The sequence below is a fragment of the Girardinichthys multiradiatus genome, chromosome 10 (genome assembly GCF_021462225.1).
Source record: "Girardinichthys multiradiatus isolate DD_20200921_A chromosome 10, DD_fGirMul_XY1, whole genome shotgun sequence".
Taxonomy (NCBI): domain Eukaryota; kingdom Metazoa; phylum Chordata; class Actinopteri; order Cyprinodontiformes; family Goodeidae; genus Girardinichthys; species Girardinichthys multiradiatus.
Genome location: NC_061803.1, coordinates 1,734,531 through 1,758,621, shown reverse-complemented (window position 1 = coordinate 1,758,621; position 24,091 = coordinate 1,734,531). Strand labels below are relative to the sequence as shown.

General features: G+C 44.3%; 2 protein-coding genes across 4 annotated transcripts; both read left to right on the top strand.

Annotated features, from left to right (window-relative positions):
• Positions 1-551: 551 nt before the first annotated feature.
• dmc1 (DNA meiotic recombinase 1) lies at positions 552-6,281 on the top strand. 3 transcript variants are annotated; one of them, XM_047377460.1, is made up of 14 exons: positions 552-704; positions 1,405-1,478; positions 1,684-1,728; positions 3,376-3,522; positions 3,621-3,703; positions 3,791-3,843; positions 3,936-3,977; positions 4,084-4,156; positions 4,730-4,821; positions 4,925-4,998; positions 5,100-5,214; positions 5,696-5,756; positions 5,837-5,953; positions 6,067-6,281. In XM_047377460.1, the coding sequence occupies exons 2-14, from the start codon at positions 1,422-1,424 to the stop codon at positions 6,134-6,136; spliced, it is 1,029 nt and encodes a 342-aa protein (XP_047233416.1). In that variant the 5' UTR covers positions 552-704; positions 1,405-1,421; the 3' UTR covers positions 6,137-6,281. The 3 variants fall into 3 exon arrangements, with proteins under 3 accessions (XP_047233416.1, XP_047233415.1, XP_047233414.1); XM_047377459.1 differs by lacking the exon at positions 552-704 and adding an exon at positions 1,124-1,325; XM_047377458.1 differs by lacking the exon at positions 552-704 and adding an exon at positions 1,125-1,296.
• A 3,807-nt stretch (positions 6,282-10,088) lies between these two features.
• On the top strand, positions 10,089-22,230 carry gspt1 (G1 to S phase transition 1). Its single transcript, XM_047377883.1, has 14 exons — positions 10,089-10,495; positions 10,765-10,809; positions 12,247-12,516; positions 12,587-12,620; positions 12,695-12,772; positions 12,888-13,068; positions 13,576-13,730; positions 13,885-14,025; positions 16,641-16,734; positions 17,630-17,710; positions 18,996-19,169; positions 19,730-19,819; positions 20,349-20,517; positions 21,518-22,230. The coding sequence occupies exons 1-14, from the start codon at positions 10,300-10,302 to the stop codon at positions 21,568-21,570; spliced, it is 1,761 nt and encodes a 586-aa protein (XP_047233839.1). The 5' UTR covers positions 10,089-10,299; the 3' UTR covers positions 21,571-22,230.
• Positions 22,231-24,091: the final 1,861 nt, after the last annotated feature.

Below are 24,091 nucleotides of genomic sequence, written 5' to 3'. Positions count from 1 at the left end.
CATTGAAACCATAAAATTTTCTATAAGGCACTAAAGTCCATAAATTCCTGGATATATCTGTAAATATGACAGCCCAACCTTATTACATTAGTCTTCACTGCAGGGTTTGGCAACTAATTGCATTTCTAATTCTAGTTAATAGAAAGTTCAACCAAAATTGTTGCATACCATTTTTATTCACAACATCTGTAAGCATCGTAATTACACACACTTAGTAGAACCATATGGTTCTCTTATTGTGGTATAACATCAAAGGAAATAAAAACAAACTGACGTAGAGCTTCTAAGAGCCAGAAGGGGTGTATTGTTCAAGCACGTTAATGCTAACTACATCAGAAACTTCTCAAAAAATAATTACACTGGAGAACATTTTGAGAATGTGAAACTACATTTGATGATCATAAGGAACAGTTACTGGAGGCGTTGAGTTACTTCAAACCTAATTTAACAGCCAACCAGTTTCATGGTTGAAAACCAGTGGGATTTCCTAATTGAAATGCCCAGTGACCAGGCTAACTACGGCTACCAATACAAGCTAATACCAGTGCACCTCTGTGAATTATGTACTTTTAACTTTATAGCAGCATGTTGGTGCGTGCTAAAGGAGGTTGTTTCGTCCTGCACCTGAAAAAGTTAACAGTTTTTATTGCAGCTAACACCGTTTATATGCAGGACAGCCATATTGGATTTTAAGATCAGGGTTGGTAAGAAACCTTTCATCTTCATGGTACCTTTCTGTTAACTGTTGCCTTTTGAAACTTGGAAACTGTAACTTCTTAGTAAAATTTGAATGCTGAACGTTTTAAAAATGTCCGTCAGATTCGTTCTCGGAGAACTTAGAATTTATGGATGGATGGAGTTGAGTAAGCTCACAATGCTGCATTCACACGCGTTTCCATTCCTCGGTCATGTGGGTTTCAGCGAGAATAATGAGCCTGTGGCCTGTCAGTTTCTCAATTTAGACGGTCTATCAATGCATAAACGGCCACGTGGACATGAAATATTTTTAGGTTCGTCGTGAAAAAAACAGCAGCCGTCAATGTAAACTTTAAGAAGGAGAGACAAATTAGCTATGCATTGATTTGAGTAATGAAAGAATAATTTCCGTTGGCACTTGAATATATCGCAGGTCGCAATTCCCGCCAGTAGCACATGCTAGCTGTTAGGGGACTAAAAAGCTACAGTTTGAGTTTATAAAAGCGTGTATTTCATATTTTAGCTGTTAGAGAATTATTTTCGTTTTGTGGTTACCGGAATTAGACCAAACTCATCCGAACAACTTTAGTTTGTTTCCCTGTGTGTATTTTGTGAATTAATCTTGGAACGTGAGCTAGCTTTTACTAAGCTAACTTCTGATTTTGTTTAACAAACTGAACGTGTAAAACTTTTAATTAATTTTTACAGCTTCATTCTGAATAAAAATGAAAGTAGCTGAGGATCAAGTTGTTGAGGATGATACAGGTTTCCAGGATGATGAGGTAAGATCATAGCTAATGTAGTTCAGCTTTTTCATAAGAAAGAATGTACCTAATTAATGAACTCTATAGTAATCATTAATAAATAATTTGACAGACTATATTTACTAGCAAATTATGTCTGTTTTTGAGGTTTAATATATATAATTTTCTCCATGAATTAACTCTAATCAGTTGCATTAACTCTGTTTTTCTCTAAACTGAACAGGAGTCGTTTTTTCAAGACATCGACCTTCTCCAGAAACATGGGATCGTAAGTAAACTTCCCAAATAAAATATCTGTATTACATCCAAATAAAAATGAACAGTATAAACACTCCGTAAACCTTTTTCATATTTTGTTACCATTGGACCACAAACCAAAATGTTTTTAATGTAAATTTTACGATGGACCAACACAAAGTTGTGCATATACGTGGAGCAAAAAAAATGGGTACATGGTTTTTACAGGTTTTCACAAATAAAACCCTGAAATGGATGGATTTTATCTGTATTCAGTCCCCTTTTACCTTATACCCCTAAATAAAAGCCAGAGGAACTAGTTGCCTTCAGGTCTCAGTAGTTTGTTAGAGAACAAACAGCATGATAAAGACCAAGGAACTCAGCAGACATGTCAGGGAGAAAGTTGTGGAGAAGTTCAAAGCAGGGTTAGGTTCTACAACAATGTCCCAAGCTCTGCCCATCTCACAGAGCTTCGTTCAATCCATCATCTTAAAATGGAGAGAGGATGGACCAACTGCAGACCTACCAAGACATGAACGTCCTCATTAACCACAGCTATCAAACTCAAGTCCTTAACTGCTGGAGTCCTACAACTTTTAGACGCTTCTCTGCTTCAGCAGACCCAAATCAAATAATTAGGGTCATAAGCAAGAGTCTGTAGAACTTGACTGGTGCAATTAAGCCATTTATTTTAGGTGTGTTGGACCAGGTAAACGTCTAAATGTTGCACAAACACGGTCCTCGAGGACTGGAGTTGTACATGGGACGGGTAGGGAGAGCTCTAATCAGCAATGCAACCAAGATGCTCATGGTGAATCTGGAGGACCTGCAGAGATCCATAGTTCAGGTGGGAGAATGTATCAACAGGACTGCTATTAGTTGTGCTCACCACAAATCTGGAGGAGCAATGAGAAGAAAGCCAGTAAAGCTGCTAATAAACCAGTAATGGCTTCTACCATCACTGTCATTATTTCTTTTATGCTTTTAATATTGTATTGTTTTGTTTGCATTTTTTATGTTGTGTAAACTAATGAAATAAAGAAGCCATTGTGTAAAGTACAGCTGTAAGAAGTACTGTTTGCCTCAAACCATGTAGAATGAGGGGCTCTGATGAGGAAAAAATACGTTGTGTCCTGCATGCAAAATCCTGTGTGTGACAAAAAGACCAACACTGCACATCCCCCAAAACATCCCATCCCCATGGTGCTGACAGCTTAATGCTGTGGGAATCATTTCATCAGATAAGGAAGCTGGTCAGAGTTGATGGGAAGATGGATGGAGCTAAATCCAGGAGAATCCTGGAAGAAAACCTGTTAGAGGCTGCAGAAGACCTGAGACTGGTGGAGGTTCACCTTCCAGCAGGAGAACCAGCCTGAACATCCAGCCTGAGATACAATGGCTTAGATCAAAGCAGGTTCATGAGTTAGAATGGCCTAGTCAAAGTCCAGACCCAAGACCAATTGTGAATCTGTGCCAAGACTCTGGGCAACGTTTTAAATCTCTATATGTGCAGAGCTGATAAAGACATCTGAAAAACCTTCCACTTCACAATGCTATGTGCTACTTTGTGCCAGTCTCTCATATAAAATCCTAATAAACTATTAGGTTTGTGGTTGTAAAGTGAAGAAAGGCACTATATTCTGTATCTGTCTCTGTCACTTCTTGTGTGTTACCCCAGAACATGGCAGATATTAAAAAGCTGAAGTCAGTAGGTATTTGCACTGTCAAAGGGATCCAGATGACCACCCGCAAAGCTCTGTGCAACATCAAGGGCCTGTCGGAGGCAAAAGTGGAGAAAATAAAGGAAGCTGCAGGAAAAATGCTGGTTAGACACGATGTCCTATTTGTTTTTCCTGTTCGGGTTTACAAAATTAAGAGAAGATCACAATTCTTTAATTTATATGACTCATTTTCACATAACAGAATGTGGGCTTCCAGACTGCCTTTGAGTACAGCGCCAAGAGGAAGCAGGTGTTCCACATAACAACTGGGAGCCAAGAGTTTGAGTTGAGCTTTGCCCCTAATGTTGACCTTATTCCACCTGTTGGCCTTGAAGCAGGTATATTTTATGTGTGTTTTATTGATGTCTGCAGCAAGCTGTTGGGTGGAGGTATAGAGAGTATGGCTATCACAGAGGCCTTTGGAGGTGAGGAGACGCATGGCTGTAATGTTTTCAACGCTGACTTTGTTAAATACTGTTTTATGGATCTGTTTTGAAATTATTGGAATTCCCTTCAGAGTTCCGGACGGGGAAAACCCAGCTGTCTCACACACTTTGTGGTGACTATGTTCTCCTTTTAATCTGTCTACTCCAAAGTGTTGTTTTATTTTTGTTTTGCAGAAGTCTAATTATTATAAAATGTGTTCTGTGCTACTGTATTTCCAGTCACAGCCCAGCTGCCAGGCGAGGATGGCTACTCGGGTGGAAAGATTATCTTCATTGATACGGAGAACACCTTGTATCCCTACAATTAGTGTTCCTTGTTCGATTCTTCCTTCTGTCCATCTTTCCTGTCATTCATCCATCCATCCATCTTCCTAACCAGCCTAATCAATGGGTCAGATCTGGGTACACTCTGGACGGGTCCAGAGTCCATATTCTTGAAATATCAGCCATAAATCTTTGGGTATTTCTATAATTTGTGTTAAAAATTGATTTAAAAGACTGAAAGCCCTAGAATTTAGCATCTGGAGAATTCTGGAATAATTTAATGAAGAATGTTCAAGAGACCTTTGGATAAATTTGGTTCAGATGCCAGAACCCAGTGAAGCAGCCCTTTACTGCCCTGCCGAATCAGAAGCCATCGCCATGTTTAATGATTTGTGGAAGATTACAGAGCGATAAATCAAACGAGGCTAATGTTGTGTTCTCAAATGTCCAGAATCTTAATAAAACTGTAGGAAAGTCTAGAAATGTAAGTCTGGAAAAGAAAAAGGAAACTTGAAACCTCACAGGAACATGAATTAAAAGACAGACTAGTTAAATTAAACTGGTTTTCTGTTTATTATCCTTGACTTGTTCCTGATTTCAGTCGCCCAGACAGGCTGAGAGACATCGCTGACAGGTTCGGCGTGGACCATGATGCCGTGCTGGACAACGTGCTCTATGCCCGGGCCTATACCAGTGCGAACAGACCCTGGAGCTCATATAAACCAAATTATTTCTGATGTGTGAAACAGCGTAGTTATTATTTTATTCCTGATTAAACTGTGTGCTGTTCCCACAGGCGAACACCAGATGGAGCTGCTGGACTTTGTAGCAGCAAAGTTTCATGAAGAAGGAGGGGTGTTCAAACTGTTGGTGAGCACCAAGAACATTTAGTTTTACATCAACCTTCTGCTGTATGAAGCTAATTAAAGCCTTCCTGTCCTTGCACTCTGACCTTTCACCTTCCTCATCAGATCATCGACTCCATCATGGCTCTGTTCAGAGTTGACTTCTCTGGTCGTGGAGAGTTGGCCGAGCGGCAGCAGAAGCTGGCCCAGATGCTTTCAAGGCTCCAGAAGATCTCTGAAGGTGGGAACAAGAGAAATATTCTGTTGCTTTCTTTACTCTGGTTTCACTTTGGGAGATTTTAGTCTTAGCTGAAAGAACTTCTAAGAATTTATTTGGATTTTAAGCTGGACTTTGGTTCTCCTAGTGTTGATATGGTGCATCATTAAACATCTAAATAGATGAAATATTCAAACTGTAACTTAAAAACCTTGGCGTACGTCGATACCAGAAGCCCATCTCTGTATCTGGAGGTGTTCAGGTAGATCCCAGGAATAAAATCCTGACCAGGTTATAATTATAATATGGATTCATCATGAAGTAATGTGTCATTTTCTCTGAAAGCAAATAATGAAATTAACAGGTTTGTTCTTCATAGAAACATCCTGAAGCAGCTCTTTAAATTAAAGTCTCCTGGTTTACCAGATCTCTGGTCTTTTTCATCCCTACGCAGCAAATAAAGGCTGGTTTTCTTCATGTCTTCATTCATTCATGTCGTCCTCAGAGTACAACGTAGCCGTGTTTGTTACCAACCAAATGACCGCGGATCCCGGAGCAGGAATGACGTAAGAGCTGAGAAGAACCCTCGTCATGGATGCCATCGTCCTAAACATCGTTTTATGGTTCAACGCATTTTGTTTTTCAGATTTCAGGCAGATCCCAAGAAGCCGATTGGTGGCCACATCCTGGCCCACGCCTCCACCACCCGTATCAGCTTGAGGAAGGGCCGTGGAGAGATGAGAATCGCTAAGATATTTGACAGGTATTCAGGTCATTTATTTGTAGTTTTAAGCACTTTTTAGTTTCTGTTAATATGTTGAGGCTTCAGATAAACACCTTCCATGCTGATTTTCATCTGTTTGTGACTTCTTTTAGCCCCGACATGCCTGAGAATGAGGCCACCTTTGCCATCTCTGGCGGAGGAGTTACTGATGCCAAGGAGTGAAGGATCAAGTCCGCCCCACATAATATTATTTTAACCTCAGTATTTATTGTATTCCAAAACCAAACATTTGTTCAGTTGATGTTTTACAGATATGTTATATTTATTCACTCTGTTGACATTTTCAAATAAATAAATAAAAGTGTAATTTGTGGCTTTTTTCACCTTTTTTTGGGATTAAGAACCAAAATGATTTGAAATCACATCAAACTTCACAATATAATGCCTGTGATGGTCAAATATTATTTTAATATATATCTTATTTAGCTGATTTTCAATCGTTTATATGGATCCAATTCATAACAAATATGGACAGAAACAAGTCAAACACCTTTATCATGGGAGAAACGGTGGAGGTGGTGAAGAGCTACCACAATGTTCACCTGGACAACAGACGACTGGAGATGCAACAGTGAAGCTGTCTACAAGAAGGGGACAGAGCAGACTACTTCTGGAGGAAGCTCTGCAGATCTTCTATGAAGGCCTGTATGTTCTCTGCAAAAACAGAGAAATTGGTTCTTTTATTTGACGCTGCAAGAACAAAGTTTTTTTTCTGCTCAGAACATCTCATACTTCACAAGAACTAAGTGTAGAACTCCCTAGGTCTCCCACTGCAACACATCCACTTTATATTTCTCAGACACCAGGCAACAAAAATGTTCTGCCAAGAATATGGGTCAAGAACTCAGAAACCAGAGCTGCAAGAACAAGTCCAAGAGATGAGATCGGAACATTGAAAAAATGTTCTAGCCTACATCTAAAAAGCTGGAGTAAAACTAAAACTGCACATCACCCTTAACACAGAATCCCTCATGAGGACTAAAATATCGAGGCACGTGACGTCGCCCGGTACAGCGGAACCGGGGTCCAACCCTGGAGCCAGGCCTGGGGTCGGGACTCGCTGGAGAGCGCCTGGTGGCCGGGTTGCTCCTCGCAGAACCCGGCCGGGCCAAGCCCGAACGAGAGACGCGAGGCCATCCTCCATTGGGCCCACCACCTGCAGGGGGAACGGTGAGGGACCGGTGCAAAGAGGATTGGGTGGCGGACGAAGGTGGAGACCTCAGCGGCCCGATCCCCGGATGCTTAGGCTGGCTCTAGAGACGTGGAATGTCACCTCGCTGGGGGGAAAGGAGCCTAAGCTTGTGCAGGAGGTCGAGAGATATCGACTAGAAATAGTCGGGCTCGCCTCCACGCACAGCGTGGGCTCTGGAACCCATCTCCTTGAGAGGGGTTGGACTCTCTTCTACTCTGGAGTGGCCCACGGGGAGAGGCGGCTGGCTGGTGTGGGTTTGCTTGTTGTCCCCCAGCTCAGCCGTCTCGTGTTGGGGTTTACCCCAGTGGATGAGAGGGTCGTATCCCTGCGCCTTCGGGTTGGGGAGAGGTCTCTGACTATCATTTCAGCCTACGGGCCGAGTGGCAGTGCAGAGTACCCGGTCTTCTTGGCATCCATGTTGGGGGTGCTGGATAGTGCTCCTCCCGGGGACTCCATTATTCTACTGGGGGACTTCGACGCCAACGTGGGAAACGACAGTGACTCCTGGAGAGGCGTGATTGGGAGGAATGGCCTCCCTGATCTGAATCCGAGTGGTGTTTTGTTATTGGACTTCTGTGCTAGTCATGGAAGTCTTCTGTGCAGCCATCAGTGCACTTGGCACCAGGATACCCTAGGCAGGAGGTCGATGATCAACTTTGTTGTCGTATCATCAGACCTTCGGCCGCATGTTTTGGACACTCGGGTGAAGAGAGGGGCTGAGCTGTCCACTGATCACCACCTGGTGGTGAGTTGGATCCGCTGGAGGAGGAGAAAGCTGGACAGACTTGGCAGGCCCAAGTACATAGTGAGGGTCTGCTGGGAGCGTCTGGCAGAGCCCTCGGCCAGGGATGTATTCAACTCCCACCTCCGGGAGAGCTTCGACCAGATCCCGGGGGATGTTGGAGACATAGAGTCAGAGTGGACCATGTTCTCCGCATCTATTGTCGATGCTGCTGCCCGTAGCTGCGGCCGTAAGGTCTATGGTGCCTGTTGCGGCGGCAAACACAGAACCCGGTGGTGGACACCGGCAGTAAGGGATGCTGTTAAGCTGAAGAAGGAGGCCAATCAGCTGTGGTTGGCTTGTGGGACTCCTGAGGCAGCTGACGGGTACCACGAGGCCAAGTGTGCCGCGGCCTGGGCGGTGGCAGAGGCAAAAACTTGGGCCTGGGAGGAGTTCGGTGAGGCCATGGAGAAGGACTACTGGTTGGCCTCGAAGCGATTCTGGCAAACTGTCCGGCGCCTCAGGAGGGGGAAGCAGTGCTTCGCCAACACTGTTTACAGTGGGGGTGGGAGGCTGCTGACCTCGACTGAGGACATTATCGGGCGGTGGAAGGAGTACTTCGAGGATCTCCTCAATCCTGCCATCATGCATTCCCTGGTGGAAACAGAGGCTGGGGACTCGGGGTTGGACTCTTTCATCACCCAGGCTGAAGTCAGCGAGGTGGTTAAAAAGCTCCGCGGTGGCAAGGCTTCGGGGGTGGATGAGATCCGCCCGAGTACCTCAAGTCTTTGGATGTTGTGGGGCTGTCATGGTTGACACGCCTCTTCAACATTGCGTGGCGGTCGGGGACAGTGCCTCTGGACTGGCAGACTGGGTGGTGGTCCCCCTTCATAAGAAGGGTGACCGGAGGGTGTGTTCCAACTACAGGGGGATCACACTCCTCAGCCTCCCTGGTAAGGCCTACGCCAGGGTATTGGAGAGGAGAGTCCGGCCGATAGTCGAACCTCGACTTCAGGAGGAGCAGTGTGGTTTTCGTCCCGGCCGTGGAACACTGGACCAGCTCTATACCCTCTACAGGGTACTCGAGGGTTCATGGGAGTTTGCCCAACAGGTCCACATGTGTTTTGTGGACCTGGAGAAAGCATTCGACTGTGTCCCTCGTGGCCATGGTACTCGACCAGAAAAGGGTGCCTTGTCCTCTTCAGGTTGGAGGGGAGTTCCTGCCTCAAGTGGAGGAGTTTAAGTATCTCGGGATCTTGTTCACGAGTGAGGGAAAAATGGAGCGGGAGATCGACACACAGATCGGTGCGGCTGCCGCAGTAATGGGGGCGCTGTGCCGGTCCATTGTGGTGAAGAGAGAGCTGAGCTGAAAAGCAAAGCTCTCAATTTACCCTGTTGGTCTACGTTCCTACCCTCACCTATGGTCATGAACTTTGGGTCATGACCGAAAGAACGAGCTTCCTCCATAGGGTGGCCGGGCACTCCTTTAGAGATAGGGTGAGGAGCTCAGCCATCCGGGAGGAGCTCGGAGTAGAGCCGCTGCTCCTCCACATCGAGAGGAGCCAGTTAAGGTGGCTCGGGCATCTATACCGGATGCCTCCTGGACGCCTTCCTCGGGAGGTGTTCCAGGCACGTCCCACCGGGAGGAGGCCCAGGGTACGGCCCAGGACACGCTGGAGGGACTATGTCTCCAGCGTGTCCTGGGCGTCTCTGCTGAGTCTGCTGAGTCTGCTGCCCCCGCGACCCGGTCCTGGATAACCGGAAGACGACGAGTACGAGAGGTCCCAAACACACTATTCCCATGTTGAAATGTGGTGGTAGCATCATTTTATGGGATGCTTTTCTTCAGCAGGGACGGGCAAGCTGGTCAGAGTTGGAAAGATAGATGGAGCTAAATCAAGGAGCATTTTGGGAGAAAACCTGTAGAGGCTGCAGAAGACTTGAGACTGGGGTGGAGGTTCACCTTCCAGCAGGACAACCACCCTTAACATACAGCCAGAGATATGATGGATGGTTTAGATCAGAGCAGATTCATGTGTTAGAACGGCCTAGTCAAAGTCCAGCTGAAAACCTGTGGCTTGATGTTAAGGTTGATGTTCACAGATGCTCTCCATTCAAGCTAAGCTTGAGGTAGTTTGCGGAACAGAAACAGGAAACAATGCAGCATTAACGAGTAGCGGTGCGATGCTGCCACCCAGCGGTGACTGTGGGGAGCGCAGAGTGCACCGCTACTCGTCAACTCGGAGATCCATATGCTGATCAGAGCCAGGTTCTGAAGAGCTATGGGAACTTCACCGAGCGCGTTGCTCGGAGTCTGAAACGAACCAGCAACTCACCGCGTCAGAACGGAACTCCATAAACAACCCTCCTCTAGCGGTGGTGTAAAAGTTGTCAACTCTGGAAGAGGAAGCCATGGACCCGAGAGACACAGCCCCGGATTCATGGGAGCAGGAGGAGGATGCCGAGGCCCTAGCTCCCGCAGCGGAGCTCCCAGCCGCCTTCGCTGCCCTCAATGTGAACGCCAAGCCGTTTGTCCCCAACGTGAACGCTCCAGTGTTTGTACCGAGCTTCCTCCAGTCCAGCAACGCTGAGATGCCGGGTTCAGACGGTGGGTGAATGTCAGACAGCTGGTTGGAAGTTAGCCCAACTTGCTAGCTTGTCTGCTAATCCAGCTAAGTTAGCTTTCCTGTGGGCTCTGCTTCAGTTAATCACGTTTCTACTCGCTGATCAACAAGTCGGCCTGTTAGTCCTGCGTGGTATCCGTGTAACAGCTCAGCTACAACATGGATACACTCATATTAATATGCAGGATGTGACAAAAAACGTTGTTCCATGTATTTATCAAAGTTCGGCATACTTTGTTTTCTGTCCCCACAGGTTCCCCCGAGCCAGCTGCCAACATGGAGGTCTCAGACTCAGCCGGTATGCACCCACAGTCCACTCCGGACACCCCATGTTCTGTTTCCAGTCTCACTGTATGGAAGGGTAGCAGGGGACATGCGTGGGTGTGGACTCAGGTGCACTCATTCACAGCAGGATTTAAAAACCCACGCGTTTTAGATCACATCTTGTAGTGTTACTTGCTCCGCCATATTTGGGTTTCTGGCACTGGACGGTCCATATGCATGGGTCTACGTAGAAGAAATGATGCAACCTCTCTCTGCTCAAAATAGACAGCCATCCCTTTGACACCTTCCGTGATGCGTGGCAAGCCTAGGCCCTTGGCCTCTTGCGTGGCCTGCGGAGAAATGTGGAAATATTAAGCACCTAGTCTGTAGCTCCCACTTGTTTTGGTGTTCGGATTATATTTGACTGTTGGTTATTGTCACTAATGGAGGTCCATACCAGTTAATTTGTGTTGAGTTCTTTAGTTCTGTCTCACTGGTTCGGACCAGGGGACTACAAGCCACCAGAGGCTCTTTGGACCTTCCACTATCACTCCTAATAAGTTTGAATAAAGAAACTAACTAATGCCTTTAAACATAGATATAATTACAAATGCAGGTTTTGGTAGTTTTTTTTATTTTACAGTGTAAAAATAGAAATAAAATGGTATTCCTTTAAAAAAAATGACAACAAATTTCCCTCAGTCAGTATTGATCAAAAATGATAAGTTGTCTTTTAAAATGTTATTCAGCTGGACTGAGGATGAATGGCAAAGGTTGCAGACTCCTGGTTTACACGTCCCAGCTCCACTGCATTCCATGAATTAATCAGTTTCTGGTGTCTCGTCCCAGTAGATGGAAACCAGTTCCTTCACCGCAGCACCAGATTCTGCTCTATCTGATCATTTTCTCAGGAGACATTCATGGCCATGCTTGTTCTAATGTTTTCCCGTTCTGAGGTCTCTAATGATGAGTTTGTGAATGGATTTCTGAGTTGCTCACATGCAGGTTTTCAGCGAAGGTTGAGAAGAAAATCTGATGGTTTCATGATCTCAAGACGTCTCAGCTGCTCGAGGCTGTGCTTCACAAGCCCAATCATAACCCGCAGAACTTTTCCAGGTTTTGTCACATTAAAACCATGAGCTTCAATGTGTTTTATTGGGATTTTTTGTGAGAGATAAACATCAAATACAGCATAATTGTGAGGTGGAAGTGAAACAATGAATTGGGCTTTTAAATAGTTTTTCAGATTAAAGCATGTGGTGCATTTGTATTCAGCTCTTTTTCCTCTGATACCCATAAATAAAATCCAGTGCACCCAGTTACCTTTGGTAGTCACCTCATTATCAAACCGAGTCCATCCGTGTGCACGCAGGGCGCGGCAGGACTCGGAGGCTGGAAAGTTCAGGGGCGTGACGGGGTTCGGGGGCGCTGCAGGGTTTGGAGTTTGACAGCAACTTGTTTGTGGTTGCAGCTCCAGTGGAGAATGGAAACACGGAGGCTGACATGACAGCAGAGGAGGACACATGGGAGCAGAAGGAGGAGCCCGGGGGAGGCGAGGGAGGCGGGGGACAGGAAAACCTTGGAACGGAGGAGGGATGCGAAGAGGGTGGGGCAGCGGGGAAAGAAGATGAGGAGATGATGGAGGAGGAAGAGGAGGAGATACCCATCCCTAAGGTGGCCCCGCCGCCGCCTGATGCACCCAAGAAAGAACACGTGAACGTGGTCTTCATTGGTCACGTCGGTGCGTACCGTTTGTTTATATATTTACGTCTTCTTCTTGAGTTTTATTCATCTTGTTTTCTCTACATCAGATGCTGGTAAATCAACCATTGGAGGACAGATCATGTGAGCGGTTTGGTTTTAGATTTATTGATGTAAAAAGTGTAAGTGGACCTTTTAATGCTTGTCTTTGTTTTCAGGTACCTAACTGGAATGGTGGACAAGCGAACCCTGGAAAAATATGAACGAGAAGCGAAAGAAAAGAACAGGGAGACCTGGTGACTGAGACCCTCTCTGAGTTATTTAGGGAAATGTTCTGATTACATTTGGATCATCTAGTTACAGTTTTGGTTAGCTGTAAATCAGTATAATGGTTGAACATGATTGTTGCAGGTATTTGTCGTGGGCTCTGGACACAAATCAGGAGGAGCGAGACAAGGGAAAGACGGTGGAGGTCGGAAGAGCTTACTTTGAGACGGAGAAGAAGCATTTCACCATCCTGGATGCTCCTGGACACAAGAGCTTTGTCCCCAACATGATCGGTGGCGCGTCGCAGGCTGATCTAGCTGTTCTGGTGAGGAGCAACTCATTTATTACCCCACAAACTTCTAAAGGAGTTTCAAACCAGAAATAAACAGGCAAACTCTAAATGTGACTTCCACTCTTCGGTGGACAGCTACTCCCACCTGAGCTGTGGATCCTCCAGAGTCACCATGGACCTATCGGTTTAGGTGGACCTCCATGTCTTGGTAGGTCCACAGGTTGTCCATCCTCTCTCCATGTTCAGGTGAAGGATTGAACAGAGCCCCGGGAGATGTTTAAAGCTTATTGTTGTAGAACCTAACCCTGCTTCAAACTCAACCAGAACTTCCACCCTGACCTGTCTGCTGTGTTCCTTGGTTGATCCTCATGATGCTGGTTGTTCTCTGATGTTCTCTAAAGAACCTCTGAGACCAGAAACAGAACATCTGCAGTTAGACTCAGGTTCACTAACATAAAGACCTCTCCAAAGCTTTGTGTGAGCTACGTTTTTTTGTCTGACGATATATAATTTTCCTGGTTATCTCACCTTGATTATCAGGTCATTTCTGCAAGGAAAGGTGAGTTTGAGACGGGCTTCGAGAAGGGTGGACAGACGCGGGAGCACGCCATGCTAGCTAAAACAGCTGGAGTTAAACATCTAATTGTTCTGGTCAACAAGATGGATGACCCCACTGTGAACTGGAGCCTAGAAAGGTGAGCTTGGACACATTTGAGGTTTATTGTTAATTAATTCCAATCTGGAGACATTCTGAACATGTTCTCAGCTATTCGTTTGTTCAAGGTACACATCCTGACACGGCTGCTCATCATAATATCTAAATAGGTCACGTTTGTTGCCTTTTCCCAGATATGAAGAGTGTAAAGAAAAGCTGGTGCCATTTCTAAAGAAGGTGGGCTTCAACCCTAAGAAGGACATCCACTTCATGCCTTGCTCTGGACTCACAGGTGCCAACCTCAAAGACCCAGTGTCTGAGTGCCCCTGGTACACGTACGTTTTCCTTCTGAATCCGTTAAATGAACTAACTACCTGTAGTAGATGGTGGACATGACAGCATGCAGATCAGGACGCCATTTAACATCGATGTAAATGAACAAATAATGACTTTATGGTTAAAAATCCACATAAGTCACCCAACTGAGGTCATCAGCTTCAGAATCATAGAGAGGACTGATGAGTAAGATGGGTCATCTCCATTAAAAAGCTGCTTCACTGTGGTTCTGTTGGGTCGGCCGCTGCAAAGCTTAAAGTTAGCAGGAAGTTGGGAAATGTTAGGAATGTGGAGCTAAAGGTCCATAATTTCCTCATAACAAACACCCACATTCACACACACACACACACCCACATTCACACACACACACACACACACATTCACACACACACACACACACACACACACACACACACACACACACACACACAGCTTCTGGCTGACTTATTTGTGTGAACATTTGACCACGGTATGATCATCAGAGGTAATCAGGGAACGTTGTCCTAATTTAGGGAGCTTACTAAGGTCGATGAAGAAAAAGTGGGCGTGTCTCTTCTTCTTCTTCTTCAAGCTGCGCAGATGTTAGTCTGGAATCTGATTCAAGTATTTTCTAGGAAATGGAGCGAGGAGGAATATTTATTTACCAGACTTGATTATCCTTAAAGGTTGTATCCATCCATCCATCCACCCGTCCATCCATCATCCATCCATCATCCAACCATCATCCATCCATCCATCTAAACATCCATCCATCCATCTAAACATCCATCCATCTAAACATCCATCCATCTAAACATCCATCCATCCATCCATCCATCTAAACATCCATCCATCCATCTAAACATCCATCCATCCATCTAAACATCCATCCATCTAACTAAACATCCATCCATCCATCCATCTAAACATCCATCCATCTAAACATCCATCCATCCATCCATCTAAACATCCATCCATCCATCTAAACATCCATCTAAACATCCATCCATCTAAACATCCATCCATCCATCCATCTAAACATCCATCCATCCATCTAAACATCCATCCATCCATCCATCTAAACATCCATCCATCCATCTAAACATCCATCCATCCATCCATCTAAACATCCATCCATCCATCTAAACATCCATCCATCCATCCATCTAAACATCCATCCATCCATCCATCCATCCATCTAAACATCCATCCATCCATCCATCTAAACATCCATCCATCCATCCATCCATCCATCTAAACATCCATCCATCCATCCATCTAAACATCCATCTAAACATCCATCCATCCATCCATCCATCCATCCAACCATCCATCCATCCATCATCCATCCATCCATCTAAACATCCATCTAAACATCCATCCATCCATCCATCTAAACATCCATCTAAACATCCATCCATCCATCCATCCATCCAACCATCCATCCATCCATCCATCATCCATCCATCCAACCATCATCCATCCATCATCCATCCATCCATCATCCATCCATCCATCCATCATCCATCCATCCATCCATCATCCAACCATCATCCATCCATCCATCCATCATCCATCCATCCATCCATCTAAACATCCATCCATCCATCCATCTAAACATCCATCCATCCATCTAAACATCCATCCATCCATCCATCTAACTAAACATCCATCCATCCATCCATCTAAACATCCATCCATCCATCTAAACATCCATCCATCCATCTAAACATCCATCTAAACATCCATCCATCCATCTAAACATCCATCCATCCATCTAAACATCCATCCATCCATCCATCTAAACATCCATCCATCCATCTAAACATCCATCCATCCATCTAAACATCCATCCATCCATCCATCTAAACATCCATCCATCCATCCATCTAAACATCCATCCATCCATCTAAACATCCATCCATCCATCCATCTAACTAAACATCCATCCATCCATCCATCTAAACATCCATCCATCCATCTAAACATCCATCCATCCATCTAAACATCCATCTAAACATCCATCCATCCATCTAAACATCCATCCATCCATCTAAACATCCATCCATCCATCCATCTAAACATCCATCCATCCATCTAAACATCCATCCATCCATCCATCTAAACATCCATCCATCCATCCATCTAAACATCCATCCATCCATCCATCTAAACATCCATCCATCCATCCATCTAAACATCCATCTAAACATCCATCCATCCATCCATCCATCCATCCAACCATCCATCCATCCATCATCCATCCATCCATCTAAACATCCATCTAAACATCCATCCATCCATCCATCTAAACATCCATCTAAACATCCATCCATCCATCCATCCATCCATCCAACCATCCATCCATCCATCCATCCAACCATCATCCATCCATCATCCATCCATCCATCATCCATCCATCCATCCATCATCCATCCATCCATCCATCATCCAACCATCATCCATCCATCCATCCATCATCCATCCATCCATCCATCCATCATCCAACCATCATCCATCCATCCAGATGTTGAGTTCTGAAGCAGTAAAAATGTAAACAGAAATAATTTGAACTTTTTCCAAATACTGTGATCCAGAAAGCAGCTTTAGTTTTACTTTGTTGATCCGTTTCCAGGGGTTTGCCATTTATTTCCCACCTGGACAGTTTGCCATACTTCAACAGACCCAGCGATGGACCTGTCAGACTACCAATTGTGGACAAGTACAAGGTGAGCAGCAGATATCTCCTGAGTCTCCTCCACCATGGAGGATGGTATCACCGGCCATGAGTGTAAAACCTGTTTTTATTCCTGTCGTCATTCTTCCATCTGGGAGATTTTCCTAAATACACAAACCTGCTCAGACAGACAGACAGACAGACAGACAGACAGACATGGTGCTTCAGGCCTCTGTATGCTGCAGTCATTCCTCCATTAGATGATCCAGCTTCTTGGCACCTTCTTCAGAAACATTCTGTACATATTGGTGGGATTCTGCAGCAGTTTCAGACATCCTCATTTTATTTGTCAGCTGTTTTATTTTTCCTCTCTGCTTTATTTCGTTCCTTTTTTCCCAGTGTCTGTATAAGAACTTGTGCAGCAGTTGTATCAGTAAGCAGCCCTAACTGGTGTTCTCCAATGGTAATGGGATTAGAGTTTAGTTAACTGGGTGCTGCTGTACTTATACTCTGCAGCAGCAAGCTGTGAGCTGAGGAAGATCAAACCTTCTCTGTTTATTTTGAAGGATACCATGAATGTTTTCATTATTATTATTTCACATTTCCTGCAGAATTTAAACAGCTATTTGCAATGAAGCCCCTAAATGAGAATAACTGACTCTGAACCTCAGTCTAGAAAAGTCTGGAATTGGATTTCAATTCTTCCAGGTTGACTTCCTTCTATCCTCACTGAATGACTCACCTGAACCAACATGTTGATCTGTCACCTAAAACACATCGAAGTGTTTGCTTGTAACGTGGTTGAATGTGGAAACCTAATTTACTTCTGAGCAGTTGGGCTGACTCAGCTTAATTATCTGTCCTATGGAGAGACGACTGCCTCTACTTGTCAACATTTTTATTGAAAGCCAGTTACTTCTAGTGATTTTCCTCTGTATGTTTTGCAGGATATGGGCACGGTCATCCTTGGGAAGCTGGAGTCCGGCTCCATCAGTAAAGCTCTGCAGCTGACCATGATGCCCAACAGGGTGAGGGACAAATACAAACATGTCCTCTTAGTACTACATGCACTACAGTAAAGATCCTGAAACTGCAGGTACAGCTAAAAAAATAGAATATCAAGAAAATGTTGTAGCAAATTCATAGAAAGTTGAGTGGAAGGAAAAAGTGTGGTAGTAAAGGTTCAACAGCTACAGGGATAACCGCAGCCTTGAGAGGAGCTGCTGCAGTAATATGGGGGAGCTTCACCAGGAGTGGACCAAGGGTGGAGTCAGCGCATCCAGAACCACCACATAGACGGATCCTACACATGGGCTACAAGCGTCTTACCTGGGCTGAGGAGATACAGAACCGGTTTGTTGCTCATTGGTCCAAAGTCCTCTTTTCAGATGAAAGTAAAGTTTGCATTTCATTTGGAGATCAAGGCCTCAGAGTCTGGAGGAAGAGTAGAGGCCCAGAATCTTTGTTGCTTGAAGTCCAGTGTGGAGTTTCCACAGTCAGTGATCGTTTTGGGAGCCATGTCATCTGCTGGTTCTGGTCCACTTGGTTTTCCCACGTTCACAGTCAACGCAGCCATCTACCAGGACATTTTAGAGCACTTCATGCTTCCTTCTGCTGACAAGCTTCAAGGAGATGCTGATTTCAATTTCCAGCAGGACTTGGTACCGGCCCACACTACCAAAGTTACCAAAAGCTGGTCCAATGACCATGGTGGTACTGTGCTTGATTGGCCAGCAAACGAGGCTGACCAGAACCCCATAAAGAATCTATGAATTATTGTCCAGAAGAAGATAAGAGACACCAGAACCAAGAATGTAGATGACCTGAAGGCTGCTATCAAAGCAACCTGGACTTCCTGAACACCTCAGCAGAACCACAGACTGATCTCCTCCCTGCCACGCCGCATTGATGCAGTAATTCATGCAAAAGGAGCCCAGACCAAGTACTGAGTGAATAGAAATTAACATAGTTTTCAGAAGTCTGATATTTCTGTTTAAAATATCCTTTTTATTGATCTGATGTAATATTCTGATGTTCTGGGACCCTGAACTTTGGGTTTTCATTGTCTGTCAGCCAGAATCATCAGAATTACTAGAAATAAATATTTGAAATGTTTCACTCTATGAGGAATAAATCAATATAATCCATGAGTTTCAGTTTCTGAAATCAGGGACCAAAAATATTGAACTATTTCATGATATTCTAATTGTTTTAGATGTACTTGTATTAATTAGCCTTTACTTTCAGATCCTCTTTTTCTGGTTCTGGACAAAGTTGCTGACCAAACTCACATGCAGTTTGTGTGTGTTGCAGCACACAGTGGAGGTACTGAGCCTGCTGAGTGACGACGTGGAGACGGACGATGCCGGGCCCGGGGAGAACCTGAAGCTGCGGCTGAAAGGAATAGAGGAAGAGGAGATTCTCCCTGGGTTCATCCTCTGCAGCCCTGACAACCTGTGCCACTCTGGTCGCACCTTCGATGCACAGGTAAGCACCAACCAGTCAGCTCTGTCAGGTAAATGGTTTTATTGAATGTTTGAGGTTAGTCCAAGCTGGGGTCTGGGTGGAGAGGCAGTCACATAAAAGGAGTTGCCATGTAAAAACATGCTTAGGTTTCTGTGACATGTTGAGTGTCTCCAAGCAGAGATGCTGCGCATCTATTAGTTTGTATAATTAGTATAAATTAATTTCATTCTGCAGCATTTTTACAGGATTTAAGTTTGGGGAATGTAAAATGTTTCATATGGTTCATCATCCCAATGAAGGATCAATAATATTCATGATAATATGCACTCTAACAAGGTTTCCAGAAGAGAAACAAGCCTGCAGCATCACAAATCCTCCACCTTACACCACATACTCATCCTTTTCTTGACACATCTGGAGTTTTTATTGGCAAAAACTCAAACTTAGTCTCATCTGAACAAAAAACCACAGTTCCAGTTCAAGTCCGGTTGTCGTGGAGACCTGGTGACCCCAGGACACACCTCATGCGGATACTGTGTTGAGAATCTCTAAAATGTCTCATTTGAACCATTTTTTACCAGATTGTCATCATTGAGCACAAGTCGATCATTTGTCCTGGTTACAACGCGGTCCTTCACATCCACACCTGCATCGAAGAAGTTCAGATCACAGTAAGTTGCTGCTGCGCTACCAGAGAGCCTGCTGTTTCAGGGCAGGAGAATTCAAACCTAGCGGTCCTACACGCCGTGGTACCTTGAGTTTGGGTAGGATGCATAGAAACTGGGATTTGAATGAGGAAACGGTGCTGAGATCTGTTCAGAACCAACATGGTCACCTTTAGTTCTGCTCCATGTCCAAGAGGGACATGTCACTATGGATACAAGACCCGGTCCATTGGATGAATTTTGTGTACCAGACGCTAATTGTCAAGAACCTCAAGAAAATCTCTTTTAGCATTGAATGGAAAAAGTCAGCCGCTATGCTCTGCAACTGCAGTAATGCCTAAAGGGAGTAAAAACAGTCCAATAAGCACATTTCCCTCATTCAAACATGACTTCCTAGTTCTAATAACACAAACAAATGGGACATTATGTGATTAAAAACTTTCTCTGCAATAATTCAGGCTGTTTTTGTCTCAGATATTTAAATATCTCTTGGCCTCAATGAACTGTGGTTAAACTCCTGAAATTGTGACTTTAGGCATTAATCTGCCTGGTTGACAAGAAGACGGGAGAGAAAAGCAAGACGCGACCCCGCTTTGTGAAGCAGGACCAGGTCTGCATCGCCAGGCTCCGGGCAGCAGGGATCATCTGCTTAGAGACCTTCAAAGACTTCCCTCAGATGGGACGATTCACTCTGAGAGACGAAGGTGAGGAGGTGTCTGCTGTTTTCTCACGGAGGCAACCAGGAGGTGGTTTTCCAACCAGGATTCAGGGCTGGGTGGTTGGAAATGTTCACTTGGGGTTTTTAGGTGTCACAAAACTGGATGTATGTTCTTACAGGGATGTAACACGTAAAAGTCATCAAGCTTTTTCTTCTCTAACTGTAGTTTTGTACTAATCAGTGGCATATAATATGTACAATGCTGGGAAAAGTATTTACACCCTTAACAGGTGTCTTCTCTTCTTGCCTTTTTACTTCTAAACATAAACATTGACCATTAAACAAATTTTAATATCAGACAAAAAGCGATTTTCACAGGAGGGTTTATTTTATTAGGAGAAAAAAGCTCCAAACCAGCCTGCCTCTATCTGAAAATGCATTTATCCTCCTTGTTAAATCATGAAAGGATGATTTTGTTAAGATTTACTAGCCTCAGTTAGTGGTTATCAGTAGCTGACCCGTAGGATCAAGACATGACTGAAACCGGCCATTTTGCTTCTGGTTTTATTCAGGTCCTTAAACTGGGTCTAAAATGCCAAACAAAGCACTAAAACTAGAATTTTACAAACAAAAGGTGCAAAAGGTTGACAGACTGCTCCTTGAAGAACCTACATTTAGTCTTTGATATTCCATTCCTTATCTGGGATCCAAGAGTTCTGGAGATGATCCAGTTCAGTCCTGATGCCACACAAGCAGAGAAATGACTCAGTATCCGTCTCTGAAAACCAGAACCCAGTTTTAGCATTAGGTTTCATCATTTATGGAACCGACACGTGTTAAAACCCGACTAATATTCGAGCAGGTCCGACGGTAATGTTTGGCCTGCAAATGACTGGAAAATACTGGAAAACATCTAGAAAAAATTTAAGCCTGGAAAAGTTTGGGATTTTGGAATAAAAATGTGTTGGAATGATTTGAACCATAATTTGAAGCTTGTGCGTTCAGTGGAGGTAAAACTGACCATAACTTCATCTTCTTCTCACCAGGTAAAACTATCGCCATAGGCAAAGTGCTGAAGCTGGTTCCAGAAAAGGACTAAATGAACCAGCGCCGGCATGCATGGAGTTCTTTCACCTGTTACCCGGCGGAGAAACTCTGCCAGAGCCGACCCAAACAGCTACTCTCTCTCTTTCTAAACACACCTTTGCTGAAGATAAGAACGAGGAGGAGGAGAAAAATCATGTCACGTGAAGAAAAAGAAAAAAGACTGAATCAGTTCTTTTATGATGAACACTATAGAATGAGGAGCCCAAGTCCAGTGTGTCAGCTTTCTCGTGTTGAGAGCTCAGCTATGCCACTAATGTAGCTACATGCCCCCACCCCTTGATTACTCCCAGGGTCACCTGTGCTGTCGGCTGGACTCCTCGTTGGTTATAGGATGGAGGTGGATGCAGAGGTTGGAGAAGTCCATAATGATCTCTTATTTCCTGCAAAAACATCAGAGTTAGCTTGTTATTACACTCAGAGTGCATCTCCCTCTTAGGAATGGGTTTAGGAACCCTGCAGACACTTTGATTTGATTTTAGGGAATGGTGCACCAGAACTTTAGTTTGGTTCTCTCTCTCCATGTGAGATGGGTTATCTGGACTGAGCTCACACACAGTACTACTCTGATGATCCCAGGAGGAAAACATGCTCACATAAACAGGCGCACAGAGCTGTTACTTTAATCCAAACTGAAAATAAATGATCAACCTGAGACTGAGGCGTCTGCTTGTTTTACTCACACTGGTTCCTGAGAGCTGGGCTCATCTCCCGGTTACCACGGTTACCTCCATTCATCCATCAGTTATCCATCCATCAGTTATCCATCCATCAGTTTTCCATCCATCAGTTATCCATCCATCCATCAGTTATCCATTCATCAGTTATCCATCCATCCATCAGTTATCCATTCATCAGTTATCCATTCATCCATCAGTTATCCGTTCATCCATCAGTTATCCATTCATCCATCAGTTATCCATTCATCCATCAGTTATCCATCCATCCATCCATCCATCCATCAGTTATCCATCCATCCATCAGTTATCCGTTCATCCATCAGTTATCCATCCATCCATCAGTTATCCATTCATCCATCAGTTATCCGTTCATCCATCAGTTATCCATTCATCCATCAGTTATCCGTTCATCCATCAGTTATCCGTTCATCCATCAGTTATCCATCCATCCATCAGTTATCCATCCATCCATCCATCAGTTATCCATCCATCCATCCATCAGTTATCCGTTCATCCATCAGTTATCCATCCATCCATCAGTTATCCATTCATCCATCAGTTATCCATCCATCCATCCATCCATCCATCAGTTATCCGTTCATCCATCAGTTATCCATTCATCCATCAGTTATCCATTCATCCATCAGTTATCCGTTCATCCATCAGTTATCCGTTCATCCATCAGTTATCCATCCATCCATCAGTTATCCATTCATCCATCAGTTATCCGTTCATCCATCAGTTATCCGTTCATCCATCAGTTATCCATTCATCCATCAGTTATCCATTCATCCATCAGTTATCCATCCATCCATCCATCAGTTATCCATCCATCCATCCATCAGTTATCCGTTCATCCATCAGTTATCCATCCATCCATCAGTTATCCATTCATCCATCAGTTATCCATCCATCCATCCATCAGTTATCCGTTCATCCATCAGTTATCCATCCATCCATCAGTTATCCATTCATCCATCAGTTATCCATTCATCCATCAGTTATCCATTCATCCATCAGTTATCCGTTCATCCATCAGTTATCCGTTCATCCATCAGTTATCCATTCATCCATCAGATATCCATTCATCCATCAGTTATCCGTTCATCCATCAGTTATCCGTTCATCCATCAGTTATCCGTTCATCCATCAGTTATCCATCCATCCATCAGTTATCCATTCATCCATCAGTTATCCGTTCATCCATCAGTTATCCGTTCATCCATCAGTTATCCATTCATCCATCAGTTATCCATTCATCCATCAGTTATCCATCCATCCATCCATCAGTTATCCATCCATCCATCAGTTATCCGTTCATCCATCAGTTATCCATCCATCCATCAGTTATCCGTTCATCCATCAGTTATCCATTCATCCATCAGTTATCCATTCATCCATCAGTTATCCATCCATCCATCCATCAGTTATCCATCCATCCATCCATCAGTTATCCATCCATCCATCAGTTATCCGTTCATCCATCAGTTATCCATCCATCCATCAGTTATCCATTCATCCATCAGTTATCCATTCATCCATCAGTTATCCGTTCATCCATCAGTTATCCGTTCATCCATCAGTTATCCATTCATCCATCAGTTATCCATTCATCCATCAGTTATCCATTCATCCATCAGTTATCCGTTCATCCATCAGTTATCCGTTCATCCATCAGTTATCCATCCATCCATCAGTTATCCATTCATCCATCAGTTATCCGTTCATCCATCAGTTATCCGTTCATCCATCAGTTATCCATTCATCCATCAGTTATCCATTCATCCATCAGTTATCCATCCATCCATCCATCAGTTATCCATCCATCCATCAGTT

What these genes read in the sequence shown, in the direction of transcription:
- dmc1 (XM_047377460.1), top strand. Translation starts at nt 1,422, where the DNA reads ATGAAAGTAGCTGAGGATCAAGTTGTTGAGGATGATACAGGTTTCCAG. An exon ending in GCTCCAGAAGATCTCTGAAG is followed by an intron (nt 5,215 to 5,695) that starts GTGGGAACAAGA and finishes TGTCGTCCTCAG; the next exon opens with AGTACAACGTAGCCGTGTTT. An exon ending in ATCGCTAAGATATTTGACAG is followed by an intron (nt 5,954 to 6,066) that starts GTATTCAGGTCA and finishes GACTTCTTTTAG; the next exon opens with CCCCGACATGCCTGAGAATG.
- gspt1 (XM_047377883.1), top strand. Translation starts at nt 10,300, where the DNA reads ATGGACCCGAGAGACACAGCCCCGGATTCATGGGAGCAGGAGGAGGAT. An exon ending in ACCATTGGAGGACAGATCAT is followed by an intron (nt 12,621 to 12,694) that starts GTGAGCGGTTTG and finishes CTTTGTTTTCAG; the next exon opens with GTACCTAACTGGAATGGTGG. An exon ending in TGACCATGATGCCCAACAGG is followed by an intron (nt 17,711 to 18,995) that starts GTGAGGGACAAA and finishes TGTGTGTTGCAG; the next exon opens with CACACAGTGGAGGTACTGAG.